General features: G+C 35.7%; 1 protein-coding gene across 1 annotated transcript in view; it reads right to left on the bottom strand.

The window, feature by feature from the left end:
- The window catches only part of MAL2 (mal, T cell differentiation protein 2), a 29,575-nt gene extending 7,420 nt beyond the window's left edge, over positions 1-22,155 (bottom strand). The window contains exons 1-2 of the mRNA XM_051971019.1: positions 21,523-22,155; positions 4,366-4,536 (exon numbers count right to left, since the gene is read on the bottom strand). Coding sequence (XP_051826979.1) covers positions 4,366-4,536; positions 21,523-21,654 — 303 coding nt within the window. The 5' untranslated portion in view covers positions 21,655-22,155. The remainder of the gene's footprint in view (positions 1-4,365; positions 4,537-21,522) is intronic.
- Positions 22,156-24,752: the final 2,597 nt, after the last annotated feature.

The raw sequence follows: 24,752 nt of genomic DNA, 5'->3' as shown, positions 1-24,752 counted from the left end.
CTCAAGTGAGGCAAAAAACAGACCCGTTCTGTAGGTAATTATTCTGCTTTTGAACAACTCTAGTAGTTCTTATTTTTATTTATTATTGTTATTTTTTAAAATAACATCAAGACTAATTTGCTTCTTTGTGATTTCTACCCATTCCTCCAAGTTTTGCCTTCTAACAGAAAATAATCTAATCTCTCTTACACGAGGTATCTCTTCAAAATATTTGAAGATATCTTCCTTCTGATATCCCTTCCTTGCATTTTTCTCCATGATAATAAACAGTTCTACTTCCCTCAATAAACAAATATTCATGTGGCTTGGACCTAAGGTCCTTTACCATTCTGGTTGTTGTCCTATGGACCAGGAATTCTTAATGTGGAACTCACAAATTTGAAAAAAATAATATTTGTATTTTAATGTAGTTGGTTACTTTTTTTGTTATATGTATTTTGTTTTATGGACTTAAACTTATTCTAAGAAATCCATAGGCTTTATCAGACTGTCAAAGGAAGTCATTACACACACACACACACACACACACACACACACACACACACACACATGCTAATCTTTAGAATCTTTGCTCCATTCACTGAGCCTTTACTGCAGAAAATATTTTGGGAGATTTTTGTCTACTACATGTAGGATGCTGTAATTAAAATGATAACCATCTCATAGCTTCTCCACAGAACTTGTGGAACAATAGGAATCTACCTAGTACAAGGTGTCCATTAATGTGTCAACAAAAGGCAGGCCATTTGAATAGAGAGTACTTTTAAAGATACTCTGAATAAATTAAGAATCACAAAGTAAATAAAAAAATCTTCTAAATGGGACAGACATTCAATAACTTCTCAAAGATTTCAAAATCAGGGATCAATTTGTGGTATTTATGCCAAGCATTACAAAACAGTGTTGTGGGTATCTATTAAGTCATAAGATAACTGACTATTGTAGTGAAATGGATCTAAAGAGGTCACCCAGTCTAATTTCTTTCTTTTGGATTTGAGGAAACTGAGGCCCAGGAAGGAGAATGAGTTCTATTGTTGAGTTGGAATTTTCTGGCTCTCAATTCAGTACTTTATGAGACTAAGTTAATGCTAGATTAACTCTGATTAACAAATGCTGCTAATGACAAATTATTCAATTTAAAATTTAAAAATTGCTGTCTACACATCAAATTTAGGAAAAAATTTTCAAGTGTGATTATCTCTGTTTTATAAATGAAGACAATGAAATTCAAGAGATATTAAGTGACTGGCCCCTGGAATAGGAAGTGGCAAAGTCAGGATTCAAATACTGGCTTTTTGATTCCAAATTCAAGGTTAAATCTATTCAACCAAGTTATTTTCTTGACAACCACTGAAACAAAATATAGATTATAAAATCTTTGCATTATATAATCTAATAAAAAGTCCTTCAAAATATAGATTAATCTTTCATATGGAAGGAACCATTAGTCTCTAATTGACCATTCGGGTCATTCAATTTACATGATAGGAGACAAAGAAAAAATGCTCTTTTATATATTTATCTGAGAGTTGGAGTGAAATGGCATTATCCAGCTCAGGCAAAATGACTATTCATCACCTATTCCACACCTTTTCATGGGCTACTCTACATGAATGGAATGTATTTCTTCCTTACTTCCACCTAAAAGAATTTCTTATTTCCTCAAGAGGAAGCTCAAGCTTAACTTCCTATCTTGAAGTTTTTTCTAATTTTCAATCATCCCAACTAACAGTTTCCTTTCCCCCTTTCTAACTACTTTATATTTATTCTGATTATAGTTACTGTGTGTGTGTGTGTGTGTGTGTGTGTGTGTGTGTGTGTGTGTGTGTAGGATATGGAGGTGTGTATGGGGAAGGATGTTTTCCCAAAAAGAATATAAATTTTTGAAAGCAGCAAATCATTTTTGGTTCTTTATCTCCAGAACGCTAGCGCACTGGATAAAATGTTGGACCTGGAGTTAGGAAGACCTGAATTCAATTCTGACCTCAGATGCTCAGAAGCTGTATGACCCTGGGCAAGTCACTTTACCCGGTTTGCCTCATTTCTTTTGTAAAATGAATTTGAGAAGAAAATGCCAAGCAACTCCAGTACCTTTGCCAAGAAAACTTTAAATGGGATCACAAAGAGACAGACATAATTGAAATGACTAAATAACAATAAACTCCAAAACCTCAGATATAGTAGATACTTGATATTGTTTTTATTAACTTATCAATCCACCTATGACTCCTATTCATATATCCTCAAAAATTCTTTACAGGAGTCATACATATAACTAGATAGATAGACAGACAGACAGATACAGCCCAATCCCATTCTGACAGAAAAATTAAGGCTCAGGGAGCTCATTATTTTAACCCTCTTAGTTTCAGTTTTCCTCAGTTGTAAAAAAAAAAAAAATGGAAAATAATATCACTTTCACTATATCTCCCACTATCATGCGAGAAAAGCACTTTGCATTCCTTAAAGCACCACATCACTATCAATCATTATTTATCCTAGACAAAAAAGAAAAAAGTTGCAAGTGACAACTCCATGTTAGCTTGTGGTTGGCCCAACAATCACCTTTGAAGAAGCAAGTAACGTAACATTAAGCTTAGTAGAAATTCTGCAGAAAAGTTGTGTTCCTATAAAAATGAGCTAAACATTCATTATTAAATTGTACAGGATCCTAATTTTTCTAATTAAGTTCAAAGTCAATATTAGTGATATGTGAGTCACAAGCACAGATTTTGAAGATGACATATTTATAACATAGAACTATAAATGAACCTAAGAAGATTTGGCTGCTTCATAGAACTTGTGAATTAAACCTATTCTAATCTAAAGTAGTATCTTTCCTTAGTTTTACTATATCAACCCTGTCATATCTCTGAACTAAATTGAAAATTGGTGGGGCTTAACTGTTAATCACATTCTAGATCAGGGCTTCTTAAACTTTTTCTACTAGTGACTCCTTTTCACCAGCGAAATTTTTATGCAACCCCATCATGAATCTGAGTAGAGGTTGTTTCTGCCAATGTTTGTGAATGCGCAGTGCAAAGTGCAGATGTAGTATGTTCAGAACCAAGGCTGCAGTGAAAATTATTCAGTGCAACACAAGCAAATATTGCCAGCAACACTTTGGATTCATTATACATTTGATTTTGAATTTTTGGTCATTGTGTTCAGAAAACTTTTATTGTTATTAAGTTTTTTTTGTGAACCCTATATTCAGTTATAGAACTTCAGATGGAGCTGTGTGCCATGGGTTAAGAAGCTTTGTTCTAGATTAGAATTTTATCTAATCATTTACTTTGAACACATTAGAAAATAAATTGCTTCCTCCTTTAATAGCACCTTTAAACGTAGTTTCTATTCCTGAACCAAATTTTTACCATAAGTTTTTTACATATTTTACATGTGTTCAGCAAGTTTTGCATATAAATTACATAAGTTTTCATAAGTTATGAATGCGCTTGCTCCTGCCATTATAAATATGGTTTCAGACTCGAATTTAGAGGCAACATAATATATAGGAATGGACATTGATTTTGGTTTCATTTAATATATATATTATATATATATAAATATAATATATAACTTCATATATATAATGGGTATCACATTTCTTGTCTTCTGAATGGATATGAAAGAGGTAGAAAAAAGAAACAAATCTGAAACTGAAAATTAAAAAAACAAAAATAAATTTTAAAAAATCATTTTAATCTTGAGTCACAAACCACTGGGTCATGATCTTTTTAAATGGCAGACACACTGCATGGATCTTAAAGAAAACATTAGATATTGTCCTGATAGTATACTTTAAAAATAGAAAACTGGGTTAGTCTGTTATTATGGTAGGAATTTTAGAAAAAACCATAAAGTTATCTCTGTTCTTTTTGCAGGAATTTGATTATGATGAATAATACTGAGGGTATGAGATATCAGAAGAGATTCTGGGTAAAAATTTTAATAAAAATAAAATGAAAGAAATCTTGCAATTCACCCAGAGCAATAATTTAATAAGTTTATTGGAATCATCTGCTATTCAAAATAAAGTAAAACAATAGTAAAGATAATTTTATATACTGAAGTATAGAACTACTCCTTTGCTTAGAATATAAAATGCAGTGGGACCCAGCTGCAAAGTCAAAGGGACAGCTATATCACAGCATCAATTCCTATGGATTTGATGCTCTTAATTACCTATATGAATAGGTATCTAAAATGAAAGTGTATAGACAGGATATTACCAGACTGAATATAAAACACTATGCAAACTTTAAGACTAATATAAATTCTTATCTTATTCTTATCAATAGTTCCAAATTGACATTAAATCATTCATATTTTTTGATATATACTTAAAATGTGAACTCTTACCAAAAAATTCCAGTTGGCATCAATTCTATTCACCATGCCTGAAAGGAACACACACAGGAAGAGAAGGGAAAAGAAAAAAGCTGTGACTGATACAAACATCACCCATCCTTGCAGCAGAGGTAGAGGTACATTGGAGGATGATACCAAAATCCAGACAAGTCCTCCGAATAGCTGCAAAGAAATAAAAAAGAAATAGCTTAAAATCAAAAGGCATTGTAACACCAATCTACTCTGATACTGTTAGCTGCTCTTTCACACATATATGTTTCCAAGTCAATTCCTACTGGCTCTTGAGAACAAGTTGTTAAATTTTCAGAGTTTCATAATAAGTACAGTGAAAAAAAGCACTTATAAGTGAGCCCATGTGCCAAACAATGTTAAGCACTTTACAAATATTATCTTTTATCCTCACCACAATCCTCAGATGTAGGTGCTGTTATTGTCCCCATTTTACAACTGAGGAAATGGAGGCAAAAAGTCAAATTACTGGTCCAAGGTCACTTGGCTAGTGTCTGAGGCCATATCTGAATGTAGCTCTCTGACTTACAAGGTTCAGCACTCTATCTACTATTCCACCTAAATTATAACAAATATACCTTGGAAATGGGCAAGTGCTACAATTATTTTATTGAATTTTCAGAGCTGGTTGTGAAACATTTAGTAGAAGAGCCAACCCTTAGCTAGATAGAATCTCCTTGAAGAGCATTAGGAGACTTCTATAAATCCATTTTCTGTACCTAGCATGGTAGTTTGCACATACCACTTGGTTGATGAAGGAGTTTTCTTTTTTATGTTTTTTGATGAATGAGAAAGGGGGAAAATCACTGTTTATATAATCTAGGGAATTAACCTAAAATGATCACTTAAATACATAGCTACTTAAGTATAATAAATAGATGGAAAATAAAACACATTTCCCAGCATCTCAACAGTAATCTATTTTAATTATCCATTCCAATAATATTAACATAATTGAATTTTAACACCTCAGTATACCCACATCCTCATATGAAAATTAATTTAGGAAGAATGGCTAGCTTACACCAAGTGAAGACAGAAGAAAACAATGCAAGTAACACAGTTTAAAAGATAATTGGGAAACATTTTTTGAAAGACAGATTTTTTATTGATAGTTTTTGTTTTTATATCTTTTTAGATTTTCCCATGTCTCTCTATCTTTCTGAGAGTTAGCTGATTTGCCTTTGTAAGTCTGTAGTTATTACTATATCCCTGATTGTCTTTTTGCAATAATGATAGTAGTGATCATCTGGAATAATATTCTTTTTTAGAGGTCTTGAAAACTGATCCTTGAGAATGGCTGAACAAATTTCTCTCTCTCTTTGGCTCTCTCCCTCACTCCCTCTGTGGGTGTATCTCTGTGTTGCTGAATATAATATTCTATAGTATTATGAGAAAAGACATTTTTAAAAAGCAAATGAAAAACAAAAAGAGGGAAAAATGCCTTGAAAATATCACACATTTGTAGAGAATTTGAGAGAAGTGTCATTGTATCACTTCTTTGGAGTCAAATGTGTTCTTTGTTATTTGACAACATTCAGTTTTAATTGTGTTGTGGTGGCTATTCTATTCATTTACATTATTATAGTTGCTCTCTGTATAGGACATGGTCTATGGCCACTATTCCAATTCTCTCTCAAATTGGCAACCAAGTCCTCAGGGACCAGCTGCTACTTCTAGGAAGAGCCCAGAGGAGTTGGTACTTGCTTTCTATCACTACAATTTCAAAACTCTCAACAGTGAGCTTCCCCACACAATCACTGTGGGCTGAGTTCAATTAGGCAGCCAGTGTTAAATAGCTTTCTGAAAAAGAATACTTTACAAAAATGGTATCCTTTAAAGCCTGTGATACACTTTGTTCACAAATACATAAAAACTAGGGGAAAGTGGGCTCAAGCTCAGAATGAATATGTGATAGAGGGGGAACTTGCAACTCTTGGCTTCTGAGAGTCTTTTTCTCTCTTTAATGAGATATTTATGACTTTTCCCTGACAGATGAGAGCCGGTATAGGTTTGTGTTTGGTTTTTTGTAGGATCTAAAAGCCATTACTTCCTCATTGTGTCTGGTTTATCTTTAACTCCCCATACAGTAATTGCCATCACTCATTGCTATGCCAAGGATGCTATTCAGATACCAGGGAAAATGTTCATTTCTAGAGCAAGAGGGATGGGGTGGGGAATCAAAGAACTCTTTTTTCCCATCCTCCCTCACTCCAAATTATTCCGTGAGTTAAGCTGCCAATCTTCTAAGATATGAAAACTATTTCAAACTTGCTTGCTGGTTTAAATAAGCTCATATAATATGACTCAAACAAATTGAAATATACTTCCTTTGTAGCATCATTACCTGGAGCTTTTAAGGACTTCTAAATTGATCAAGCATTTTTATATCTAATCTAAAATCTTTGAATGGATCAGTCAAGGCAAAACATTAACTGGTTAATACCTTTACTTTTAAGTATGAGTAGGGTGATAGTTTTATTTACTGGACTAACCCCTCCCTTAGATATATGTTGTTTTCCTGCTTCTGTTTACTTCACTTTGTATCAGTTCATATAAGTCTTTTCATATTTCTCTATATTTATTATGTTTGTCTTATCTTATGACAATGTGAGATTAAATTACATTCATATGCAGCACTTTGTCCAGCCATTCTCAGGGATCAGTTTTTAAGACTTCTAAAAGAGAAAATGATTCAAGATGATGATTGCTATCATTATTGTAAAAAGACAACTAAGATTATAGTAATTACTACAATTTTTTTTTAAAATTATAGACTCTAGAAGAGATTTCATGGGCTTCCCCTACATTCTCTATCTAGACTGTTTAATAGTCTATGCACAATGGTAGTTTCCCTGATGGAAAGATGAGAAAGGGACAGCAGTCATAAATTTTATAGCTGAAAAGAACATCTGAAATCATATAATTCAATTTCTCCATTTAAGGGAGAAGGAAACAAACCTAGAGTGTAGAGATGATTTACAAATTTCTAGTAGAAAGTTAGTGAACAACCACTTACAATTTGTCAGGCACAAGCTAAGGAGTGGAGATAAAAAGATAGAAACACATCATTCCCACTTTCAAGGAGCATATTTTTTCATGGGGAATAAGGTGAGTAACTAGTAAATATATGTTTTAAGATATAGGTTTTGACTTCAAATACATTGCTACAACCACAACATTGAAATTTTGTTAATAATTCTATACACAGATTACATCTTCACAATAATAGATTCACTGAAGTGATTCTTAACATCATGGTAGATGTCTTCTACATTAATTCAAATGTAAGGGGATCTAAAAAAAAATTGATAAGGTTCTCAAGATTGTTGTAGTTGACATTGTATTGATTGCACTGAGTCTTAAAACACTAGATCCTCTTTAATGAGCCACTCAAAAGAGACTGCTTTAACAACACACATAAAACCAAGAGAGTAGGGAATAACATTTGTCTATTTTAAAATATGTAGTCGGATGTGAAGTCTATTGAGTTAGTTTATTAGTACATTTATCTTTGCTCAGGCACTATAGATAGACAATGAACTAAGTGCAAAATTGAATGGGAAGAAGAGACTGTAGATAGAATTTCAGTCATTGAGGAATATTTTTAGTGATTCCAAGATATACTCTATTTCAAATGATAACTTTTAAAATACCACTATTCTTCTGGTGACACTATATGTTTATGAATCATGGAATATCACAATCTCAGAAATGTCAAAACTGAAGATGACCTGAGGACAATGAAAGATGCATGGTGAGTATAGAGTGAAGTATATTACTAATGACTTGCAGTAAGAAATGATATATAATACAGTCTCTAAATGCTGTTATGATTTTTAGTACTCTCAGCCTGGCCCTTTTCCACCATCTATTCATCAATTCACACAGTTATTAAGCTTATAATATGTTTTCTGCATGGTGCTGGGATTCCAAAGAAAGAAATGAAATACTCTCTCCCCTCAAGGAGCTTACCTTGTTAAAAATCTGTTCTCATAAATACAGAAGGAAAAAGAAAGGGCATAGAAGACTAATGATCATTTAAAATGTTTACTTTTATTTGTTCTAGGTACTGAAATGGCCAAATAATCTACCACCTACTGGCCAAACTATCTTTGGTAAGCCTTTCTATTCTTAGTTTGGTTGGCTTGTAGGCAACAGACTTAGTATGTCACCAGAATAGTACCTGAATTGTTTCCACTACACCCCAGTGATGCAACAGAGAAAAGTTTCTGTATAGGGATGAAAACTTAAAGGTGATCTCAGATTGGTTTAGATGACAGGAAAAGATAATGATGAGTGTTGAAGGGGCTTTGGGAAAACTGGGACACTGATACATTGTTTGTGGAATAGTGAACGGACCCAACTATTCTGGAGAGCAATCTGGAACTATGCTCAAAAAGCTATAAAACTGTGCATACCCTTTGACCCAGCAGTGTTTCTTCTGGACCTATATCCCAAAGAGATCTTAAAAGAGAGAAAAGGACCTAGATGTGCAAAAATGTTTGCGGTAGCCCTTTTTGTAGTGGAAAGAAACTGGGAACTGAATGGATGCCCATCAATTGGAGAATGGTTAAATGAGTTATGATATATGAATGTTATGGAATATTATTGTTCTGTGAGAAACGACTAGCAGGATGATTTCAGAGAGTCCTGGAGACACTTATATGAACTGATGCTAAGTGAAATGGGCAGAACCAGGAAATTATACATTGCAACAACAAAACTATATAATGATCAATTCTGATAAACATGCCTCTCTTCAACAATGAGATGATTCAAAACAATTTCAATTGTTCAGTGATGAAGAAAGCCCTCTATACCCAGAGAGAGGACTGTGGGAGCAAAGTGTGGACCACAACATAGCTTTCTCACTCTTTCTGTTATTGTTTGCTTGCATTTTGTTTTCTTTCCTAGTTTTTTTTTCCCTCTTGATCTGATTTTTCTTATACAGCAACTGTAAAAATATGTATACATATATTGGATTTAACATATATTTTAACATATTTAACAATGTATTGGACTACCTGCCATCTGGGGAGTGGGGGTAGGAGAAAGGAGGGGATAATTTGGAACAGAAGTCTTTGCAAGGATCAATGCTGAAAAATTACCCATGCATATGTTTTGTAAATAAAAAGCTTTAATTAAAAAAAAAAGTTACTCCATTTCATCTAAAAAAAAAGAAAAAAAAATTAAAGTGAAACTGCTTTAAGTATCATAAAATCAATTTCAAAATTTTTGAAGTAAAATCAATCTATTCACATTTTAAAGACAGAAATGTTTAAAACAATCTTATTTAAGTGACTCACAGGTTCCCCAAAAGTACATTTAATTTTTCCTACCACCCACCTAGGGATCCATCAGAGAGAAATTGAACGTGCTTCTAGTACAAAATTACCATGTACCTTGGGATGGCTTAACAAGAATTTGATAGTGATTAAAAACAACCCCCATGTTGCAACATTATGCTGGATCTGGAAGTCATCTTGAAGTCCTAACTGATCAGTACAGCTTTTGAAGTTAAACTGAGGCCAGGCTTGAGAAAGTTACCACTCTGCAATCTAATTTTCTTATTTTATGAGTACCACAAACAAGGTTGTTTGGCCACTCACTCTTTTATTTCCACCTTTATAACTTCTTTTCATTTACTACATTATCCTCCAAGTGCTCATCTCTGAAATTGACTTTTAATAAATAATATACACTTAGACTACAACTTCTCCCAGATGAGCCCAGAGCATGTTATGGCCATAAACACAACTATGCTTGCAATATTTTCTGTTTTATGGAGATGGATCTAGTGGCGTCCCTGCTTTCACAGGAAAAATAAAAAGAAACATGAGTAGCCAAAAGGTAAAGTTTCAAAGGCTCCCAAACAGTGGCAGTAAAAGGACAGAAAAAATACCAGGACAAGTACAAAGTAGATCTTTTCTCTTGGGCCTTGAAACCCTTATTTGCCACTTTGAGTTTACTCTTCCCTTTCAATCTAGGCTATCACTGACATGTGTGAGAGGAATTTTAGGTGGAGGTGGGGCATGAGGAGGCAGTCTAAAATCTTTTTTGTATGTCACTGACCCCTTTAGGCAGTCTGATAAAGTTTATTAACTCCTTTTCAGAATGATTCAAGTGCATAAAATAAAATCCATAGATTACAAAGGAAAAAAAAGATTAGTGAAAATAATGGTTTACTTATTTCCACTTGAATTCACACACCCTCTAAAATCTATCCATAGGAAGATAATTTGGCTGTCTGTGAAACTGAAGTTTAAGAACATGCACTTTTCCTCTTATTTTATGTTTTGAACTCTGATCTACACTTCCCCTAATTCTGGCCCTCTAGTATTCTAAAGAGAAAATGAGCTCTATAAATCATAGCACCTGCCTCCCAAAGGTTGTGAGAACCAAATGAGATGATAATTATAAAGGACTTAGCACAGTGTCTCACACATAGTAGGTACCATATAAATATTAATTATTATTATTATTGTTACTTATAGCCTGTTACTTATAGGTATTTTTAGAGAGATGATGTTCCTTATTAATTATAGGAGCTATCTCATAGGGTCATTGTAAGAATCAAATGAGTTAATTGAAGTAAACTTTGTAAACCAACAAAAAAACTTTTACTCTAGCACCTATTTCAAATTCTCCTTAGACCATCTCACGATACTTAACTTGTATCCATAATATTAATACTTATCAACACACATTCATGACTTTACAATTTACAAACTATTTTCTTTACAAAATACCTGTGAAGAGGGGCAACTAGATGGCACAGTAGATAAACAGAAGGACTTGAGTTCAAATCCAACCTCAAAAAAATTAACAAACTAGCTATGTGACCCTGGCCCCCAATTACCTGACCCCAAAAAAAAGTTCTTTAAGGAAATAGTGAAAATATTATACCCCCTGCGTGAAATCAGCAAGTTTTGTAGCTCTATATATCTAAGGCTAGATATGATCCTATATTTCCTGATTTCCCAGTCCAGAAGTCTTTCCAATATTCCACACTACATTATTCCTCAGTATTGTTAATAAGAAACAATTAAAGTAATGATTCCAGGTCTTTAAAGGTAGAATCACTCACAAGCAATAATATAGTCAGTAGTGCTTTCCCTGAGGACAAGAATGGAATTGGCCACAGGGAGAACATGAAGTGATTGGGTTTCAATCCAGCTGGAACTGCTGTTGTTTGAAAAGGCCCAAATTCCCAAGACCTAGAATCTAATCACTTCAGTACTGGTGATATACAAACTGCCAGCAGAACTCCTTAGTAACATGGCTATTGGTTTTCTCTAAAGAGAATTGACCTTTATAAGAAATAGCCTTCTTTGGGGACCTAACTTCACTTTGCTGATGACCTACTTTCACTTAGGTGACTCAAGCCCTAAAAACTTTCTCCAAGAAACTAATCTCATTTATACATTTATGGTTTCGTGCAATTTTTATTGCACAACATTTTCTCCTTTAGGTCTTTGTGCTATGGACAGGCCCTGGCATACTTACAGGGAGTGGCTTGGCTGAGTACCTTCCCCCCTCCCCACACCAAAGGAAACTCAGAAAGTTTTATTTACTAAGAACTTGCATAGAATTTAACCCTTAGAAATAAAAGGTTTTATTTTTGCTTTTTGCTTATGAAAGTGGGAAGTTAGAAAAATATACAGCACTGTAGAAATAAAGACCCAGGAATGGCAAGATAGGAAATCTTGGTTGAATTTTCAGACATTTTTCCTCCTCCTTGAATTCCACTTCTATCTGGCAGGCAAGAAACACCCTGCCCACATTCTTCCTTTCAAATCCTTTCCAAGATTTTATTCATTTCCTTATCCATTCTTTTCTCTCAGTCTCATATCTCTAGATTTATTTAATCATATGTCAACCAATGATTCTCTGACACCTGTAACATACATAATGAACTTATCTTTCACACTAATACCTCATAAAAGGATAACTTAGATGCCTCCTACATAAAACTTTTCATTATTAGTACTTCATATATATCAGTATTTCTTCCTTGAAATTACATTGTATCACTTTTATGTTTACTTTGTCCTTAATCACTTCTAGATCTTTTATATCTTCCCCTAGCGGAATGTAAGCTCATGGAGGACAAGAAATTTCTTGTGTTTGTATCTCAATCATGCCTTGTATCCTGTTGTATCATGTATCATACCTTGCCTTTGACTAAATTGCTTTGAAGTGGTCACCCAATCATGACCTCTTTATCAACTGTTACACTTTTAGTCAGCTCTAATAGCTGGGAAGCTTTTCCTAATATCAAGTCTAAAGTTCTTCTCTGTAACCTCCACACATTCTGTAAGAATTCATCATCTAATTTACAAGTATACACACACACACATACACACACCAGGCAGTGAATACAACTTACAGATGAAGCCTGTCACAAAAGTTCTCTTCTATGGGGAAATGCATACCAAATTCTTCCATTACAATAATTAGATTCCCAGGTCAGGCTACAAAATTTTTATTTAATTCACAATTCCCACCCCTGAAATACAGAACTGTTTACTATTTAATACACAACATATTTAATACACAATTACAAAATGACTATATTACAAAATAGCTTCCATATTCCAACTTGGGAAGCCAGTAATACATTTTCACTGCTGAAACAGTATCGACAAGATCTATATACCTTTAAATCAGCTGTCACTTCAAAGTCAAAAAAAAAAAAAAATCTCCAGCAAAGACAAGAAAAGAAGGGATCTGAAGGTAAGAGTTGAGAGGGCTGGAGGATCTCAGCACTAGTTCTGTGTAGCTCTTAATTTTTTGTTTCCTTCTGAACTTCCAGAATTTCACATGCTGCCTTCTCTTTCCAATTCTATTATGACTTCTCTAATGATTCTTCCCTGACTCCTTTTGGAACAAAATATAGTCTCAAATTTCTTTACTTTTTTGTTCCCAAAGTAAGCAAACAACCCTTTCTAAGTTTTTCAAAGAGCTTTTACTGCCAATAGGAATGGAGGGGCTCTAAAGTGGGAAAACAGCACTCATACCCCTCACTCTTCCATTGGCCTCTTTCTCTGTTTCTCCCCTTCCAACTTTTTTTTTTCCCTTGAGGCAATTGGGGTTAAGTCACTTGCTTTAGTTTCCTCACCTGCAAAAGGAAGAAGCTGGACTAGATGACCTCTGAGGTCCTGTCTAGCTATGCATCTATGATCCTATAAATCTATGACCTATAGAATGTTGATACTGTTACACTATGACCTATCTCATAGAATTGTGTAAGGTAAGCTTAATAAACTTGAAAGCTTTGTAGATGAGTAAACTATTAAATTAGCAAAGATGGCAAAAGAAGAAATGATTAATACTGGAAAGGTTATAGAATAGTAGGCACATTAAAATGCTTTTTGGTGGAATTGTGAATTGGGTCAAACACTCAGGAAAACTATTCAGAACTATGCTAAGAAGGTGGTTAAAATGCCCATACCCTTTGTCCATGACATCACATTGTTAGGCACGCGGAGGTATTCAAAGACAAAAAGAAAGGTTCCATTTGTACCTCAATATTCACAGCAATACTCTGCAATAACATAGAACCAGCAACAATGCACAGTCCTCTGTCACTTAAATCCAATTCACTTGAATGTCATGGCATCACGTTTCTGATGTCATATTTTCAAGAACAAAGGACAAACAACAATAACAACAACAAAAATAAATCATTTGTTAAAATGCCAGATAAATGAATGGAATAGAATGTTATAACCAACAAAAAGAAATTATGAATATGAAGAATTCAAAGAAGTATTGGGAATTTTAAATGAATTAATGTTGAGTTAAATAAGCAGGATTAGGGTAAGTAAATAGATGATAGATATAGGTGTACAGATGGATAGATGAATGGAAATATAGAGAGATGATATAGATCTCTCTATATATAAATATAGATAGATATTTATAGCTATAAAATAAAAAAAAAGTTAATGGAAAAAAGAACATGAAAATGAACACTGGGTAATTATAATGTCCAGGCTTGTCTTTGAAAAAAAGACCTAGAGATGCAACTTATTCTTTTTTTTTTTTTTTTTTTTTTGCAGACATGGTAGACTATGGATTAATGAACATTCTGTGTACTGTTAGATTTAATTAATGTGTTATTTTTACTAAACTACTTTCTCAGATACATCCCCTATTTTCCTTACCCTTCTACTTGTCCTATCTCCTACAGTCTTCTTAAACTTAAAAATTTTTGTTTATATTAGATAGTTCTCTAGGTGTAGGGGGAAGAGGGATATATTTGGAAAAGCAGTTAATATAAAATTTTAAAATACTGTTTAATTTTAAGTAGTGAGTTATTACTATATGTTTATATAAAGGACAAATTTAGGCAAACAAAACAAGGACTTGTCTATATATGAAATTAAACTATTTTAAAAAGCAAAGAAATAATTTCTTAACATAGATTTGCTTTTATGATTTCTTTATATTTAAATTATCCATTGACTTTGACCAAATATTCTAGTTCAGTTATCTGCACAATTAAAATAGAAATCTCTCAAGCAGAAAATAAATGTCTACTCTTTACTCCATCTATTTTTATCATGTCTATACTGATCAAATCATTTTGGGAGGGGGAGGAGTATCTCAATCTACTTCTCATATATGTCTATATCCCATGTGCATGGGTAATTATTTCTACTACTTAAATTAAAATGCTCATGTCTACAAGGTTTTGGCCTTAACCCCATATTTCTGCATTCTCACCTTGCATTTATTCCACTTTTCTAGAATTTGATCTTTTCAGTTTAAGCTCAAAAAATTCTAGGAATTTGTCAACTAGTGGGATGAAGAAGCCCTAAGCACTATGTTATAACTTGATCCAATGCTACCACCAATTACCAATGCTCAAGCCAAATCACTGTGTGTCTCTGGGTATTGTTAATATAAAATAAGAAAGCTGGACTTGATGACTTCTGAACTTATTTCTACCTATAACATTATATCATTCTTGAAAAGGGATGAGATTTCAGAACAACATGATAAAGATTTTGGCTAAATGCTATAGATTTAGAACTTCAGAATTTGCAAGGCATTATGGTGGTCAACTATGTCAATCATTTATTTTTTTTAATATTTCAACCATTTATTTTCTATTTTATTTCAATCGTTTATTTCAATTTTAATATTTAAATCATTTGGTCAAAAGATTACAGAAAAACTTCTATATTACTATTCTTTAGCTTTTGAGATTTTTTTTGGGGGGGAGTGAGGCAATTGAGATTAGGTGACTTGCCCATGGTCACACAGCTAATAAATGTTAGGGGTCTGAAGCCAGATTTGAATTCAGATCCTCTTGAATTCAGGGCCTCATCTAGCTGCCCCAAGCTTTTCAGATTTCTTATGAGGTTTCCACCAGAGAAAAGTTGGTTGAAAACCTGTGACAAGGATGCAGGTTTATTTTTTCTCAAGTCATTTAAAAGATTCTAAGATTTATTTTTCTTGTGATATTTTAAATTAGGAAATGCAGAAAAGAAACAGTTACTTTTAGCTAATAAAAACTTTTCAGTATTAGTAAGTATAACTTCATGCTGGTTTTAAGACACTATATCCTAACCTCCTTTCTTCCAAATTGAGAGCTTTAATGGATTAAATGTTTTATTTCCTACTCCTTAAAGTAGAAGTTTCTAACCTAGGGTACACAAGGATAGATATAAGGGAGTTCTTTCACTTGTATGGCAATATATATATATAATCTTTTCTTTTAATATGGTTTAAATGAAATTTAGCATTTTCTTCAATTGTGAATATAACCCAACAAAACACTATTCTGAGAAGTTTAAGCTTCATTAGACTACCAAAGCAGTCCACAAAACAAAAAAGCTTAATAATACCTGCTTTGCATGATTTCCATTCCTAATATCCAATCTCAATTGGATTAATTGAGAAGCGCTCTTCCCCTCCCTCATATCTGCCATCACTTTCCTTTGATATTCATTCTTTCCTTCAATACAGAATCCTATATTGAAGAGAGAAGAAAGAGAGAAGGAAGAAGAGAAGGAGGGAGGTAGAAGAGACAGAGACAGAGGAAAAGAGGGAGGGAGGGGAGAAAGGAAAGGCGAAAGAAAGGAAGAGAAGGGGGGAGGAGAGAGAAGGAGACAGAAGGAAAGAGAGAAAAAGAGGGAGAGGGAGAGGGATAGGAGAACAAAAATTACAACAAATGAATAACAGAGGATACTGTGCCTGGCCTGGAGTCAAAAAGACTCATTTTCCTGAGTTCAAATCTGACTTCAGAAATTTACTATTTATATAAACATGCTCAGCTTCACCTTGATCTTTAAATATTTACTCTATTCTGCCATTCCCAAACCTATTATTTTACATGTCTTTTCTCTTAGAGCCAAACTCCTAGGAAGAGTTTTCAAATACCTCAATTTCCTCATCTACAACTCACTTCCTAATCCCTTTTTTAAACAATTTGATTCTACTATTCATCTAAAACTTATCTTTCCAAGATGTTCAAAGATCTCTTAAAGAAATAAATTTAATGATCCTTTTTCCTTCTTCATTCTATGTGACCACTATGAACATTTTGAAACTAATAATCACCACCTTTCTTCTTTTGGACATCTTTTTTCTTGGTTTTCATGAAATTGCTCTTCCTCAGGCTCCTTTGCTAGATCATAATTCCTTTTCTATGCACGAAGTATAGGGATATATCAAGGTTCTATTCTGGACTCTCTTTTCTTTCCTCTACCATTTCTACCTTGGTGATCTCACCCATGGATTTAAATATCAGTTTTAAACAGATAATTCCCACCTTAATAGATTTAGCCAAAATCTGCTTCTGGAATTCCAACCTGTATCATCACTTGCCTATTAGATGTCTCTTACATTAAGTCTCACAGATATTTGATGTTTAGCATGTCCAAATTAAACCTTCTCTACTCTTCTCCATTTTTGTTGATTGCACTACCATCTTTTTGGTCATAGATTTACAACCTTGGAGTCATCTTGGTTCTTTCCTTTTTCTTGATCAATTATCAAGTTTTGTCAGTTCTCTCAATCACATTTTTCATATCCATCCCTTTGTTTCTATCCACACCAAAAGTTTAGGTCCTCATTACCTCTCATCTGAATTATTAAAATAGCCTCATGCTTCCTACATATAGACTTTCTTCTATCCAATTCATCTTCCACATAGCTACCAAAGTGATATTTCTAAAATACAAACATTAACAGCTCCTCCCCATTTACTAAATTCTAATAGTTCCTTATTGCCTTTAGGATCAACTATTAAGTTTCTCTGTTATTTAAAATCCTTCACAATAATAATCTAACCTATCTTTCCAACTGATTTCATTTTACTGCTACTTACCCATTCTGTTTCAGTTGATCTGGCTTGCATTCTATTTTCTTCCTCAATGCCTTTGCAGAGAATATGCCAAATGCTTCCCATTCCTTATGCTGTCTTCTTGGAATGCCTAGCTCCTTTCAAGTTTCATCTTGAGGTTCTTCCTCTTACTGGGAGGCAGTAAGATATGATATTCCTTTCATGATATCCCTAGATGTTAGCATCCTCTCACTCCAACAATTACATTTCATCTATTTTGATTTGCTTTGTACATCCTGTTTCCTCCTTGAAGGGTAGCAACTATTTCATGCCCTGTACATAAAAGGTATTTAATAAATGCTTGCTGAATTGAACTGAACACTTTGGGTGCTAATGAATTCACTACTTCTACATGAAGCCCATTCCAAGGTATATTTTAGGAGCTTAAATTTATTTAACTTAGGGAGTATATTGGGATAACTTTCAAGTCTGAAAACTTAGGCTACATTCAATACTACAAGTAAAAGACATATTTTAAGGGCACTATATTGCTATAACCACCCTAACCAAATTTACTCTCCTTACTTAAGACCCCTTACATAACAAATATGCTGGACTTAACTAGAAGCATATCATTGTACTTCCCTTGAAGATAACATTAGAAACTACAAACCTAATTCACAGAGATTCAAAATTCTCCATTGATGAGGGTTTAGAGCTAGAAGAGGCCTTTGTGATAACTTAAATTTAACTCCTTCCTTCAAAGATGAGAACACTGAAGTACAAACTTACAATTTCAGTGACATGCCTCATGGGCATACATTCAATAGGTAATAATATCAAATTTTCAATCCAAGTTTTTAAATTGTAAACTTCATACTTTTTCAACTTAAGTAAAATTGGTCAGGCATTTTCCCTGAATACTCCAATTACCGTCTTACAAGACTATCCTGTACCAGCCCCTATCAGTCTCCTTCCACTGATAGCCTTAATCTTGTTCATACTAGTATTCACATATTAAATTGATGTTTATCAAGACCTTTTCCTTCCAGGAATTTAACTCAGGAAGTATGAGACACTGGGTAGCCATTAATTCTTGAGTTGGATTTTGAACCAAAGATGAAGAGACTAAGGATCATAAAGCTGATCATTCTGCTCACAATGTCATGCTACTAAAGTGGCAGGCACAAGCAAAAGTCAAATTATATTCATCATATACACAAGTATGGAACAAATCTGCCTGTTAAAACACACACAAGATTATGAGGATGAATGTGTTCTTCATATTGTAGGAAGTTATTGGTCTATTTTGCTTTGTTTCCTAAAAGTGATGATGTGTGATATGTTTTCTAAAATATAATTTTCTCTTGTTGGACAATGATTAGATATCAGAGGGACAGTTGATAGAGGGCTAGAGGATCAGGTTCATAGAGTGACCTTAATAAATGCTTGAATTGAATTTAAAACAAGTAACAAGGAATAGATGTAATTAATTTAGGCTACTCAAAAAATATGACCATGCAAGGGGGGAGAGAGAAATAGAAGATGAGATGAGTGATGATGGTTAAATAAAAATTTGGACTTTTTCTCTTTTTTTAAAAATTTTTAAGGAAGATACCAGCCTACGTGAGAAAGAGAAGAATATGAAAAGAAGAGGTCAGTAATTCTAAAGAGAAGGAAAAAAGTTTATGAGAGTGACCATAAGGTCAAAGTCCCTTCAGAGGTGGGAAGGGATAGGACCTTAAACAAGGCAAGAGGTTTATACTTTTTTGAAGATGAATATGCCAGTCTTTTCTCCTAAATTGAAGAGAAGATGAAAGAGGAAAGAGATCTTTGTTTCTATATAGTGATGAAAAGTAATTTATCTTATTAATATTTCTTTTACAAATTTGAAACATCACCTTGTTATTCTCTCCAGACTAAAGCATTCAAAATAGTTTAAAAAAAAAAAAAAACTCTTCAGCATCTGTTACTTTCCAAGTTATTTCCCTTTCTTACAGACCCACATCAAAATTAGTCCCATCTTCCACCCTTTAATTTTGCATGGATTCCTCCAAACCATCATCACTGGGTTCATTTTCAGGTGTTTATGAACTGGGCTCAAATTCAAAACTGTTTCCTTCAGCCTTATAGTACCTTCTTACTAAGATTGGTAACCTGCAGTTTAATCGAGTGTCCATCCTTAGATTTAAATCTGAGCTAAACTTAACTTGGGGTACTTTGGAATGGTGGCATAATAAAGTAGAATACCAAATGCTCCAGATCCAGCTCAAATCCACAAAACAGAAACTGAAGCACCCAGATCCAGGTTATGCAAACTCCAAAGAGGAGGGGTGAGAAGAAAAGCTCAAATCAAGTAAATCTATCAACCTGCAGAAAATAAGGTCGTGTCTGAAATTCATTCTTTTATTTGTCATTCTCAGGACATGATGCAACATAAAGTTACCCAATTTTTGTTTGCACTTTTTTTTTTCTTTCCAGTCTATGATAAACTAAAGTTCTCCAACCCATAAAATGCCATTTTTAAAAAAGAGAGAAATTACCCACTCCAAAGATATATGAACTACAAATTTGGGTGACACATTATAGTCAAAGGTGACCCCACCCACACCTGCAAGAGTCAAAGCTCATAAAAGGTTGTGTTGGAGGGGAGGGAGGAAGAGGAGAAAAAGGCGTGCCAGGGTCACATTTTCACTCTCGTCCCAGATTTCTCACATTCACCTGGTTTAGAAGCTGCCAAACATCTTAAGTCTAGATAGGGAGCCTCTTCTCACCACAAACTGTGTGTGTGTGTGTGTGTGTGTGTGTAACAGAGAGAGAGGGAGAGGAGAGAGGGAAAGGGAAAGGAAGAGAGAGGGAGAGGGAGAAGAAAAGGGAGAGAGAGAGGGAAAGGGAGAGGGAGGGAGGGAGGGAGGGAGGGAGAGAGGGAGAGAGGGAGAGAGAGAGAGAGAGAGAGAAATGGGGGAACAGAGGGAAAGAGGGAGAAAGGGAAGGAGGGAGAGAGGGAAGAAGAGGGGGAGAGAGAGAAGAAGAGAGAGAAGAACAGAGAGAGGGAGGGAGAGAGGGAAAGAAAGAAGGAGGGAGAGAGAGAGATGGGGAGTAAGGGGGAGGGAGGATGTTGTGGAAAGGCCCCGCAAAAATCCATATTCCCAATCTTTTACCTTCCTCTTTTAACTTCCTTAGAACCTCTCCTTCCAGTCCCTAAGCGGGAGGCTGGAGGTGCAATCTCTCACGGTCACTTACTTACAAGGATAGCTACACCTTTTCCCAGCCAACAAAATGGCAGGTTAGCAACAGGCGAGGCTGACAGCGCCTCGTTTCGCCCTAGGCTCAGCCGCCCTTCCTGCACTGCCCTTCTGCAAGAGCTTGAGCTACTCCATCCCCAACCAAAGGGGAGCAACCCCTTCCCACTCCAAGATGCCGACCCTTTCCCCTTTTGGATCTTTCTCCTTGCTCCAGTCTTAAGCAACAGGCAGCGAGTACCCCAATACGAAAACCAGGAGCCAGGTAGCCAACGTAACAGGTGCTAGGGCAAGTGGACCAGGCCACGCTGGGTGAGCTCCACCAGGGTGGCTGCACGCAGAGTAGAAGAGAGGTTGGGGGTGGAGAAAAAGGGATAGGCAAAGGGATTTGGGGAGAGGAAAGAGAAGGTGGAGAGCAAGCAGAGGAAGAGGACACAAGAGGTTACACAGTCTGGCATGGACAGAAGAATGTTTCTTCGTTGATTCCCTCTCGACCCTGGTCACTTGTTCCCCACTTTCACCGCCCCCCTCCCCCGCTCGTTTATTTTTTTTTTTTTTGGACCCTCTTCCAGACACCTCCTTTCGCCCTCCACTTACAATCTCCAAACAGACGAAGGCTCCCGAGTAGGTCCGGAGGATATCAGGTCCTACTGGCAGGGTGACTCTGGGCGCCGGGAAAGAGACAGCGGGATTGGGGGTCGTTGGCATAGGCGCTCCGCCGGCCGACATGCTGCTGCTGTTACTGTTGCTGCAGCTCCAACTACTGCTGCTGCCCCTGCTGGGTGTGCAAAGGCTGCGCTACGCCTGCCTCCACGGCTGCCAGTGCTGCCACCGCTCAGGCTGGCGCAGGGATTGCTGCTCTCAGCGCGCAGTCCCAGGCGCGCCGGGAAGGGAAAGCAAGGGAAGGGAAAGGAAAGGGAATGGGGAGACGCTGCTGAATAGCACAGGCGCTACCCTTCAGGCAGGCGGGGGCGGCTCGCGCCCCGTCACGTGGGCTCAGGTGAGCCCCGATCCCCAGGGGCGTTCTTCTCCCGTCACGTGTCCCCAGAGCTGGCACAGGTGCCGCGGCTTAGGCCCTCCCGATGCACAACCTTCCGTTGGCTGTCCCTCCTTTCCACCCGCTTTTCTCCCTCCGTGGGTCTTGGGCATTCAATGATCAACTCTGGAGCACGAAGACTTTCATCTTCCTTCCACAAGGGAGGGAGAGGAAGTCCACTGAATCTATTGTTTATTTCTTCTTTCTCCCACCCCCTTTCCACTTCCTTTCTCCTAACCTTTTGACCCACTTTTTGTCGTTAAATGGAGAACAAGAGACTCACTACCTGTCAAGGTGACCTAGGAAGTGAAATGACAAGCTACTTCCAAAAGACTGTATTATTTTTAGGAGATGGTGGGAAGAAGTTAAGTGGATTTTCTAATTTTAACTCTTTTTTGGGGGGTAGAATCACAGCTTCTCTCTTTTAGTAAGAAAAATTACTTTGCAGTGATAGTCATACATATTTCCCATGTAGGTCCTTTGTTCTTGAAGATGGTTGCTTAAAAAAGGGTTCACCCCTAATTCCCCATTCTTTATGCTTTAATATTCATTCCTTTCAGTTATGTCTAACTCCTCATGACAACATTTGGAGTTTTCTTAGTAATGATACTGGAATGGTTTGCAATTTCTTTACAGATGAGGAACTGAGGCAAACAGGATTAAATGGCTTGCTCAGGCTACACACCTAGTGTCTGAGGCTAGATTTTAACTCAGAAAGATTGTGTCTTCCTAGCACTCTATTCACTGTGCCACTTAGCTTCCTTTTTATGCTTTATTAAGGAGTTCTTAACCGGGGGTCTATAAGTTTAAAATAAAATAATAAATTTCAAAATAAATCGTTTCCTTTGTAACATTAGGTATTTAATTTTATTCATTCTATTATATCCTTCTGAGAAATATCACAGTCTTTACCCAACTGCCAAAGAGGTCTATTAAATTAAATTAAGCACTTCTTTAGGAACCTGAAGGTGGAGACTCTTCTAAATAGAACATCTGAAGCCCATATGTCTCTGCTGCATTGCACCTAAATTTTATCCTGCATTTTAATGATTTTTTTTAAAAGAGGAAAAACAGTGGCCCAACTGGGAGGAGTAGCACCCTTCCCAGATACCAGCTGAGGGTGTGTTAGCCAACATTATCAAAACAAATAAAAAGGACCAGGTTAATGCCAGAAAAGTAGACTCTCTTTTAAACCTTAATCTTATAGGTGCATTTCTAGTCACTAATTCCCAATAAGCCAGTAGGAAGTGAATTTGAAGATATATTTTGAAAAACTGGCATTGAGTCAACAATTTTAATAAATGAAAATGTTAGGTGTGGTAGTAGTACCAAAACATAATGATAAAACTGGGTGTAGATGAAACTCTTTGTGACTACCTCTTACCTTCACACACAGGGAATCCCTTCCTTTGTACTTAGCAGGTGATTTTTATTCCTTTGAGAATTTACAATTGTCCAATTGTGTTTCAGCAATATACCTAGAAATTACTAAGTATTTTCAAGGGATCCATTTGAATGTATTTGAATATAATCTCTTTATCCTCTATAAATGAATCAATTGAACTTTCCTCTAATTAGTGATTTAGAGATAGAAGGACATTGTCAAACAAGGATTCTTACAAGGTGCTAACTCAGTGCAATTGATAAAGATAATGGTTATCTAGTTTAGCATGGTGATTAATAGTTCTCTAGTTCAGTACACATACTTAGTACTTAATATAGTTCTGCAAGATCCACACCTATGGTAATGTAATTATAAGAGAGCATATAAAACTGTGACAAACTCAGCCATAGTCAGAGCCAGAGAAGTCAAGCGGACTGGGGTGGGAGCTCAAGCCTTCAGAGGCAAGGAGTGACAGATTCATTCCATTGTCCACCTTTGTGGTGGCTGGAGGCTGAAGCACAAGCCCTGGGACTCAAGAGAGATTTATTTCCATCTTCATCAGCCTGATGGTGGCTGGCCTGTCCAACTGCTCCCCCCACTGAGACTAAGGCCAGTCTGAAGGACCTCCAGAAAGCTAGCCTGGCCCCAGGCAAGGAGACAATAAAGAATTTGGATTTTGGACTTTAACATCTGACTATTCTTGTGTTGATTACTTTGCTGAAAGAAGGCCGCTCCTAAGACCTTCAGAAAACCACCAAAAACATTAGTCAAGTAATTAAATTTATGGACAGCTTCTTGAACTAAGAGAAGAGAGACCCTTCTATAGGGCCATGACTGAATAAATGTACCCTCTACAATGGAATGGACATGAGTTTGAAGATCTTTCATGAATCCATTATCTTCACATCAAGATCATTCCATTTTGAGGTACTTGTAATTGTTAGGAATTGTTTTCTCTGTCCTGACTGTAAGCTTAAATCTTCCTTCTTTGCAACTTCTGGTCTGTTCCTAGGTAGTCACAAAATGCTACACTATCATATGAAGATGGCAGTTATGGGATGAAAACAGATGTCAGTGAGGAACAATATAGCTATGTGGATTCCTATAACCTATAGTTTATCCTGCTTGTAATTGTCTTGTTTGTAATTGATGCTTGTATGTTGTCTCTGGTAGTAGATTGTGAATTCCTTGTCTTTTGCATTTCTTCCTATACTCTACCCTTAGTATAGAGCTAACTATTAATAAGTAATTGCCAACAACAAAATGTTTTTAGGAAGTGGCATGAAAATATCATCAAGCAGAGAATATGTCATCAGAAAATGAGATGAATTTGCTATATTGCAAGAACAAGAAATAACAAATGCACTAGTTATTGGGCAGGAAATGCATGGAAAGTTTTATATATAT

This window comes from Antechinus flavipes, chromosome 1, assembly GCF_016432865.1.
Source record: "Antechinus flavipes isolate AdamAnt ecotype Samford, QLD, Australia chromosome 1, AdamAnt_v2, whole genome shotgun sequence".
Lineage (NCBI taxonomy): Eukaryota > Metazoa > Chordata > Mammalia > Dasyuromorphia > Dasyuridae > Antechinus > Antechinus flavipes.
This window is presented reverse-complemented; position numbering and strand designations above follow the sequence as displayed.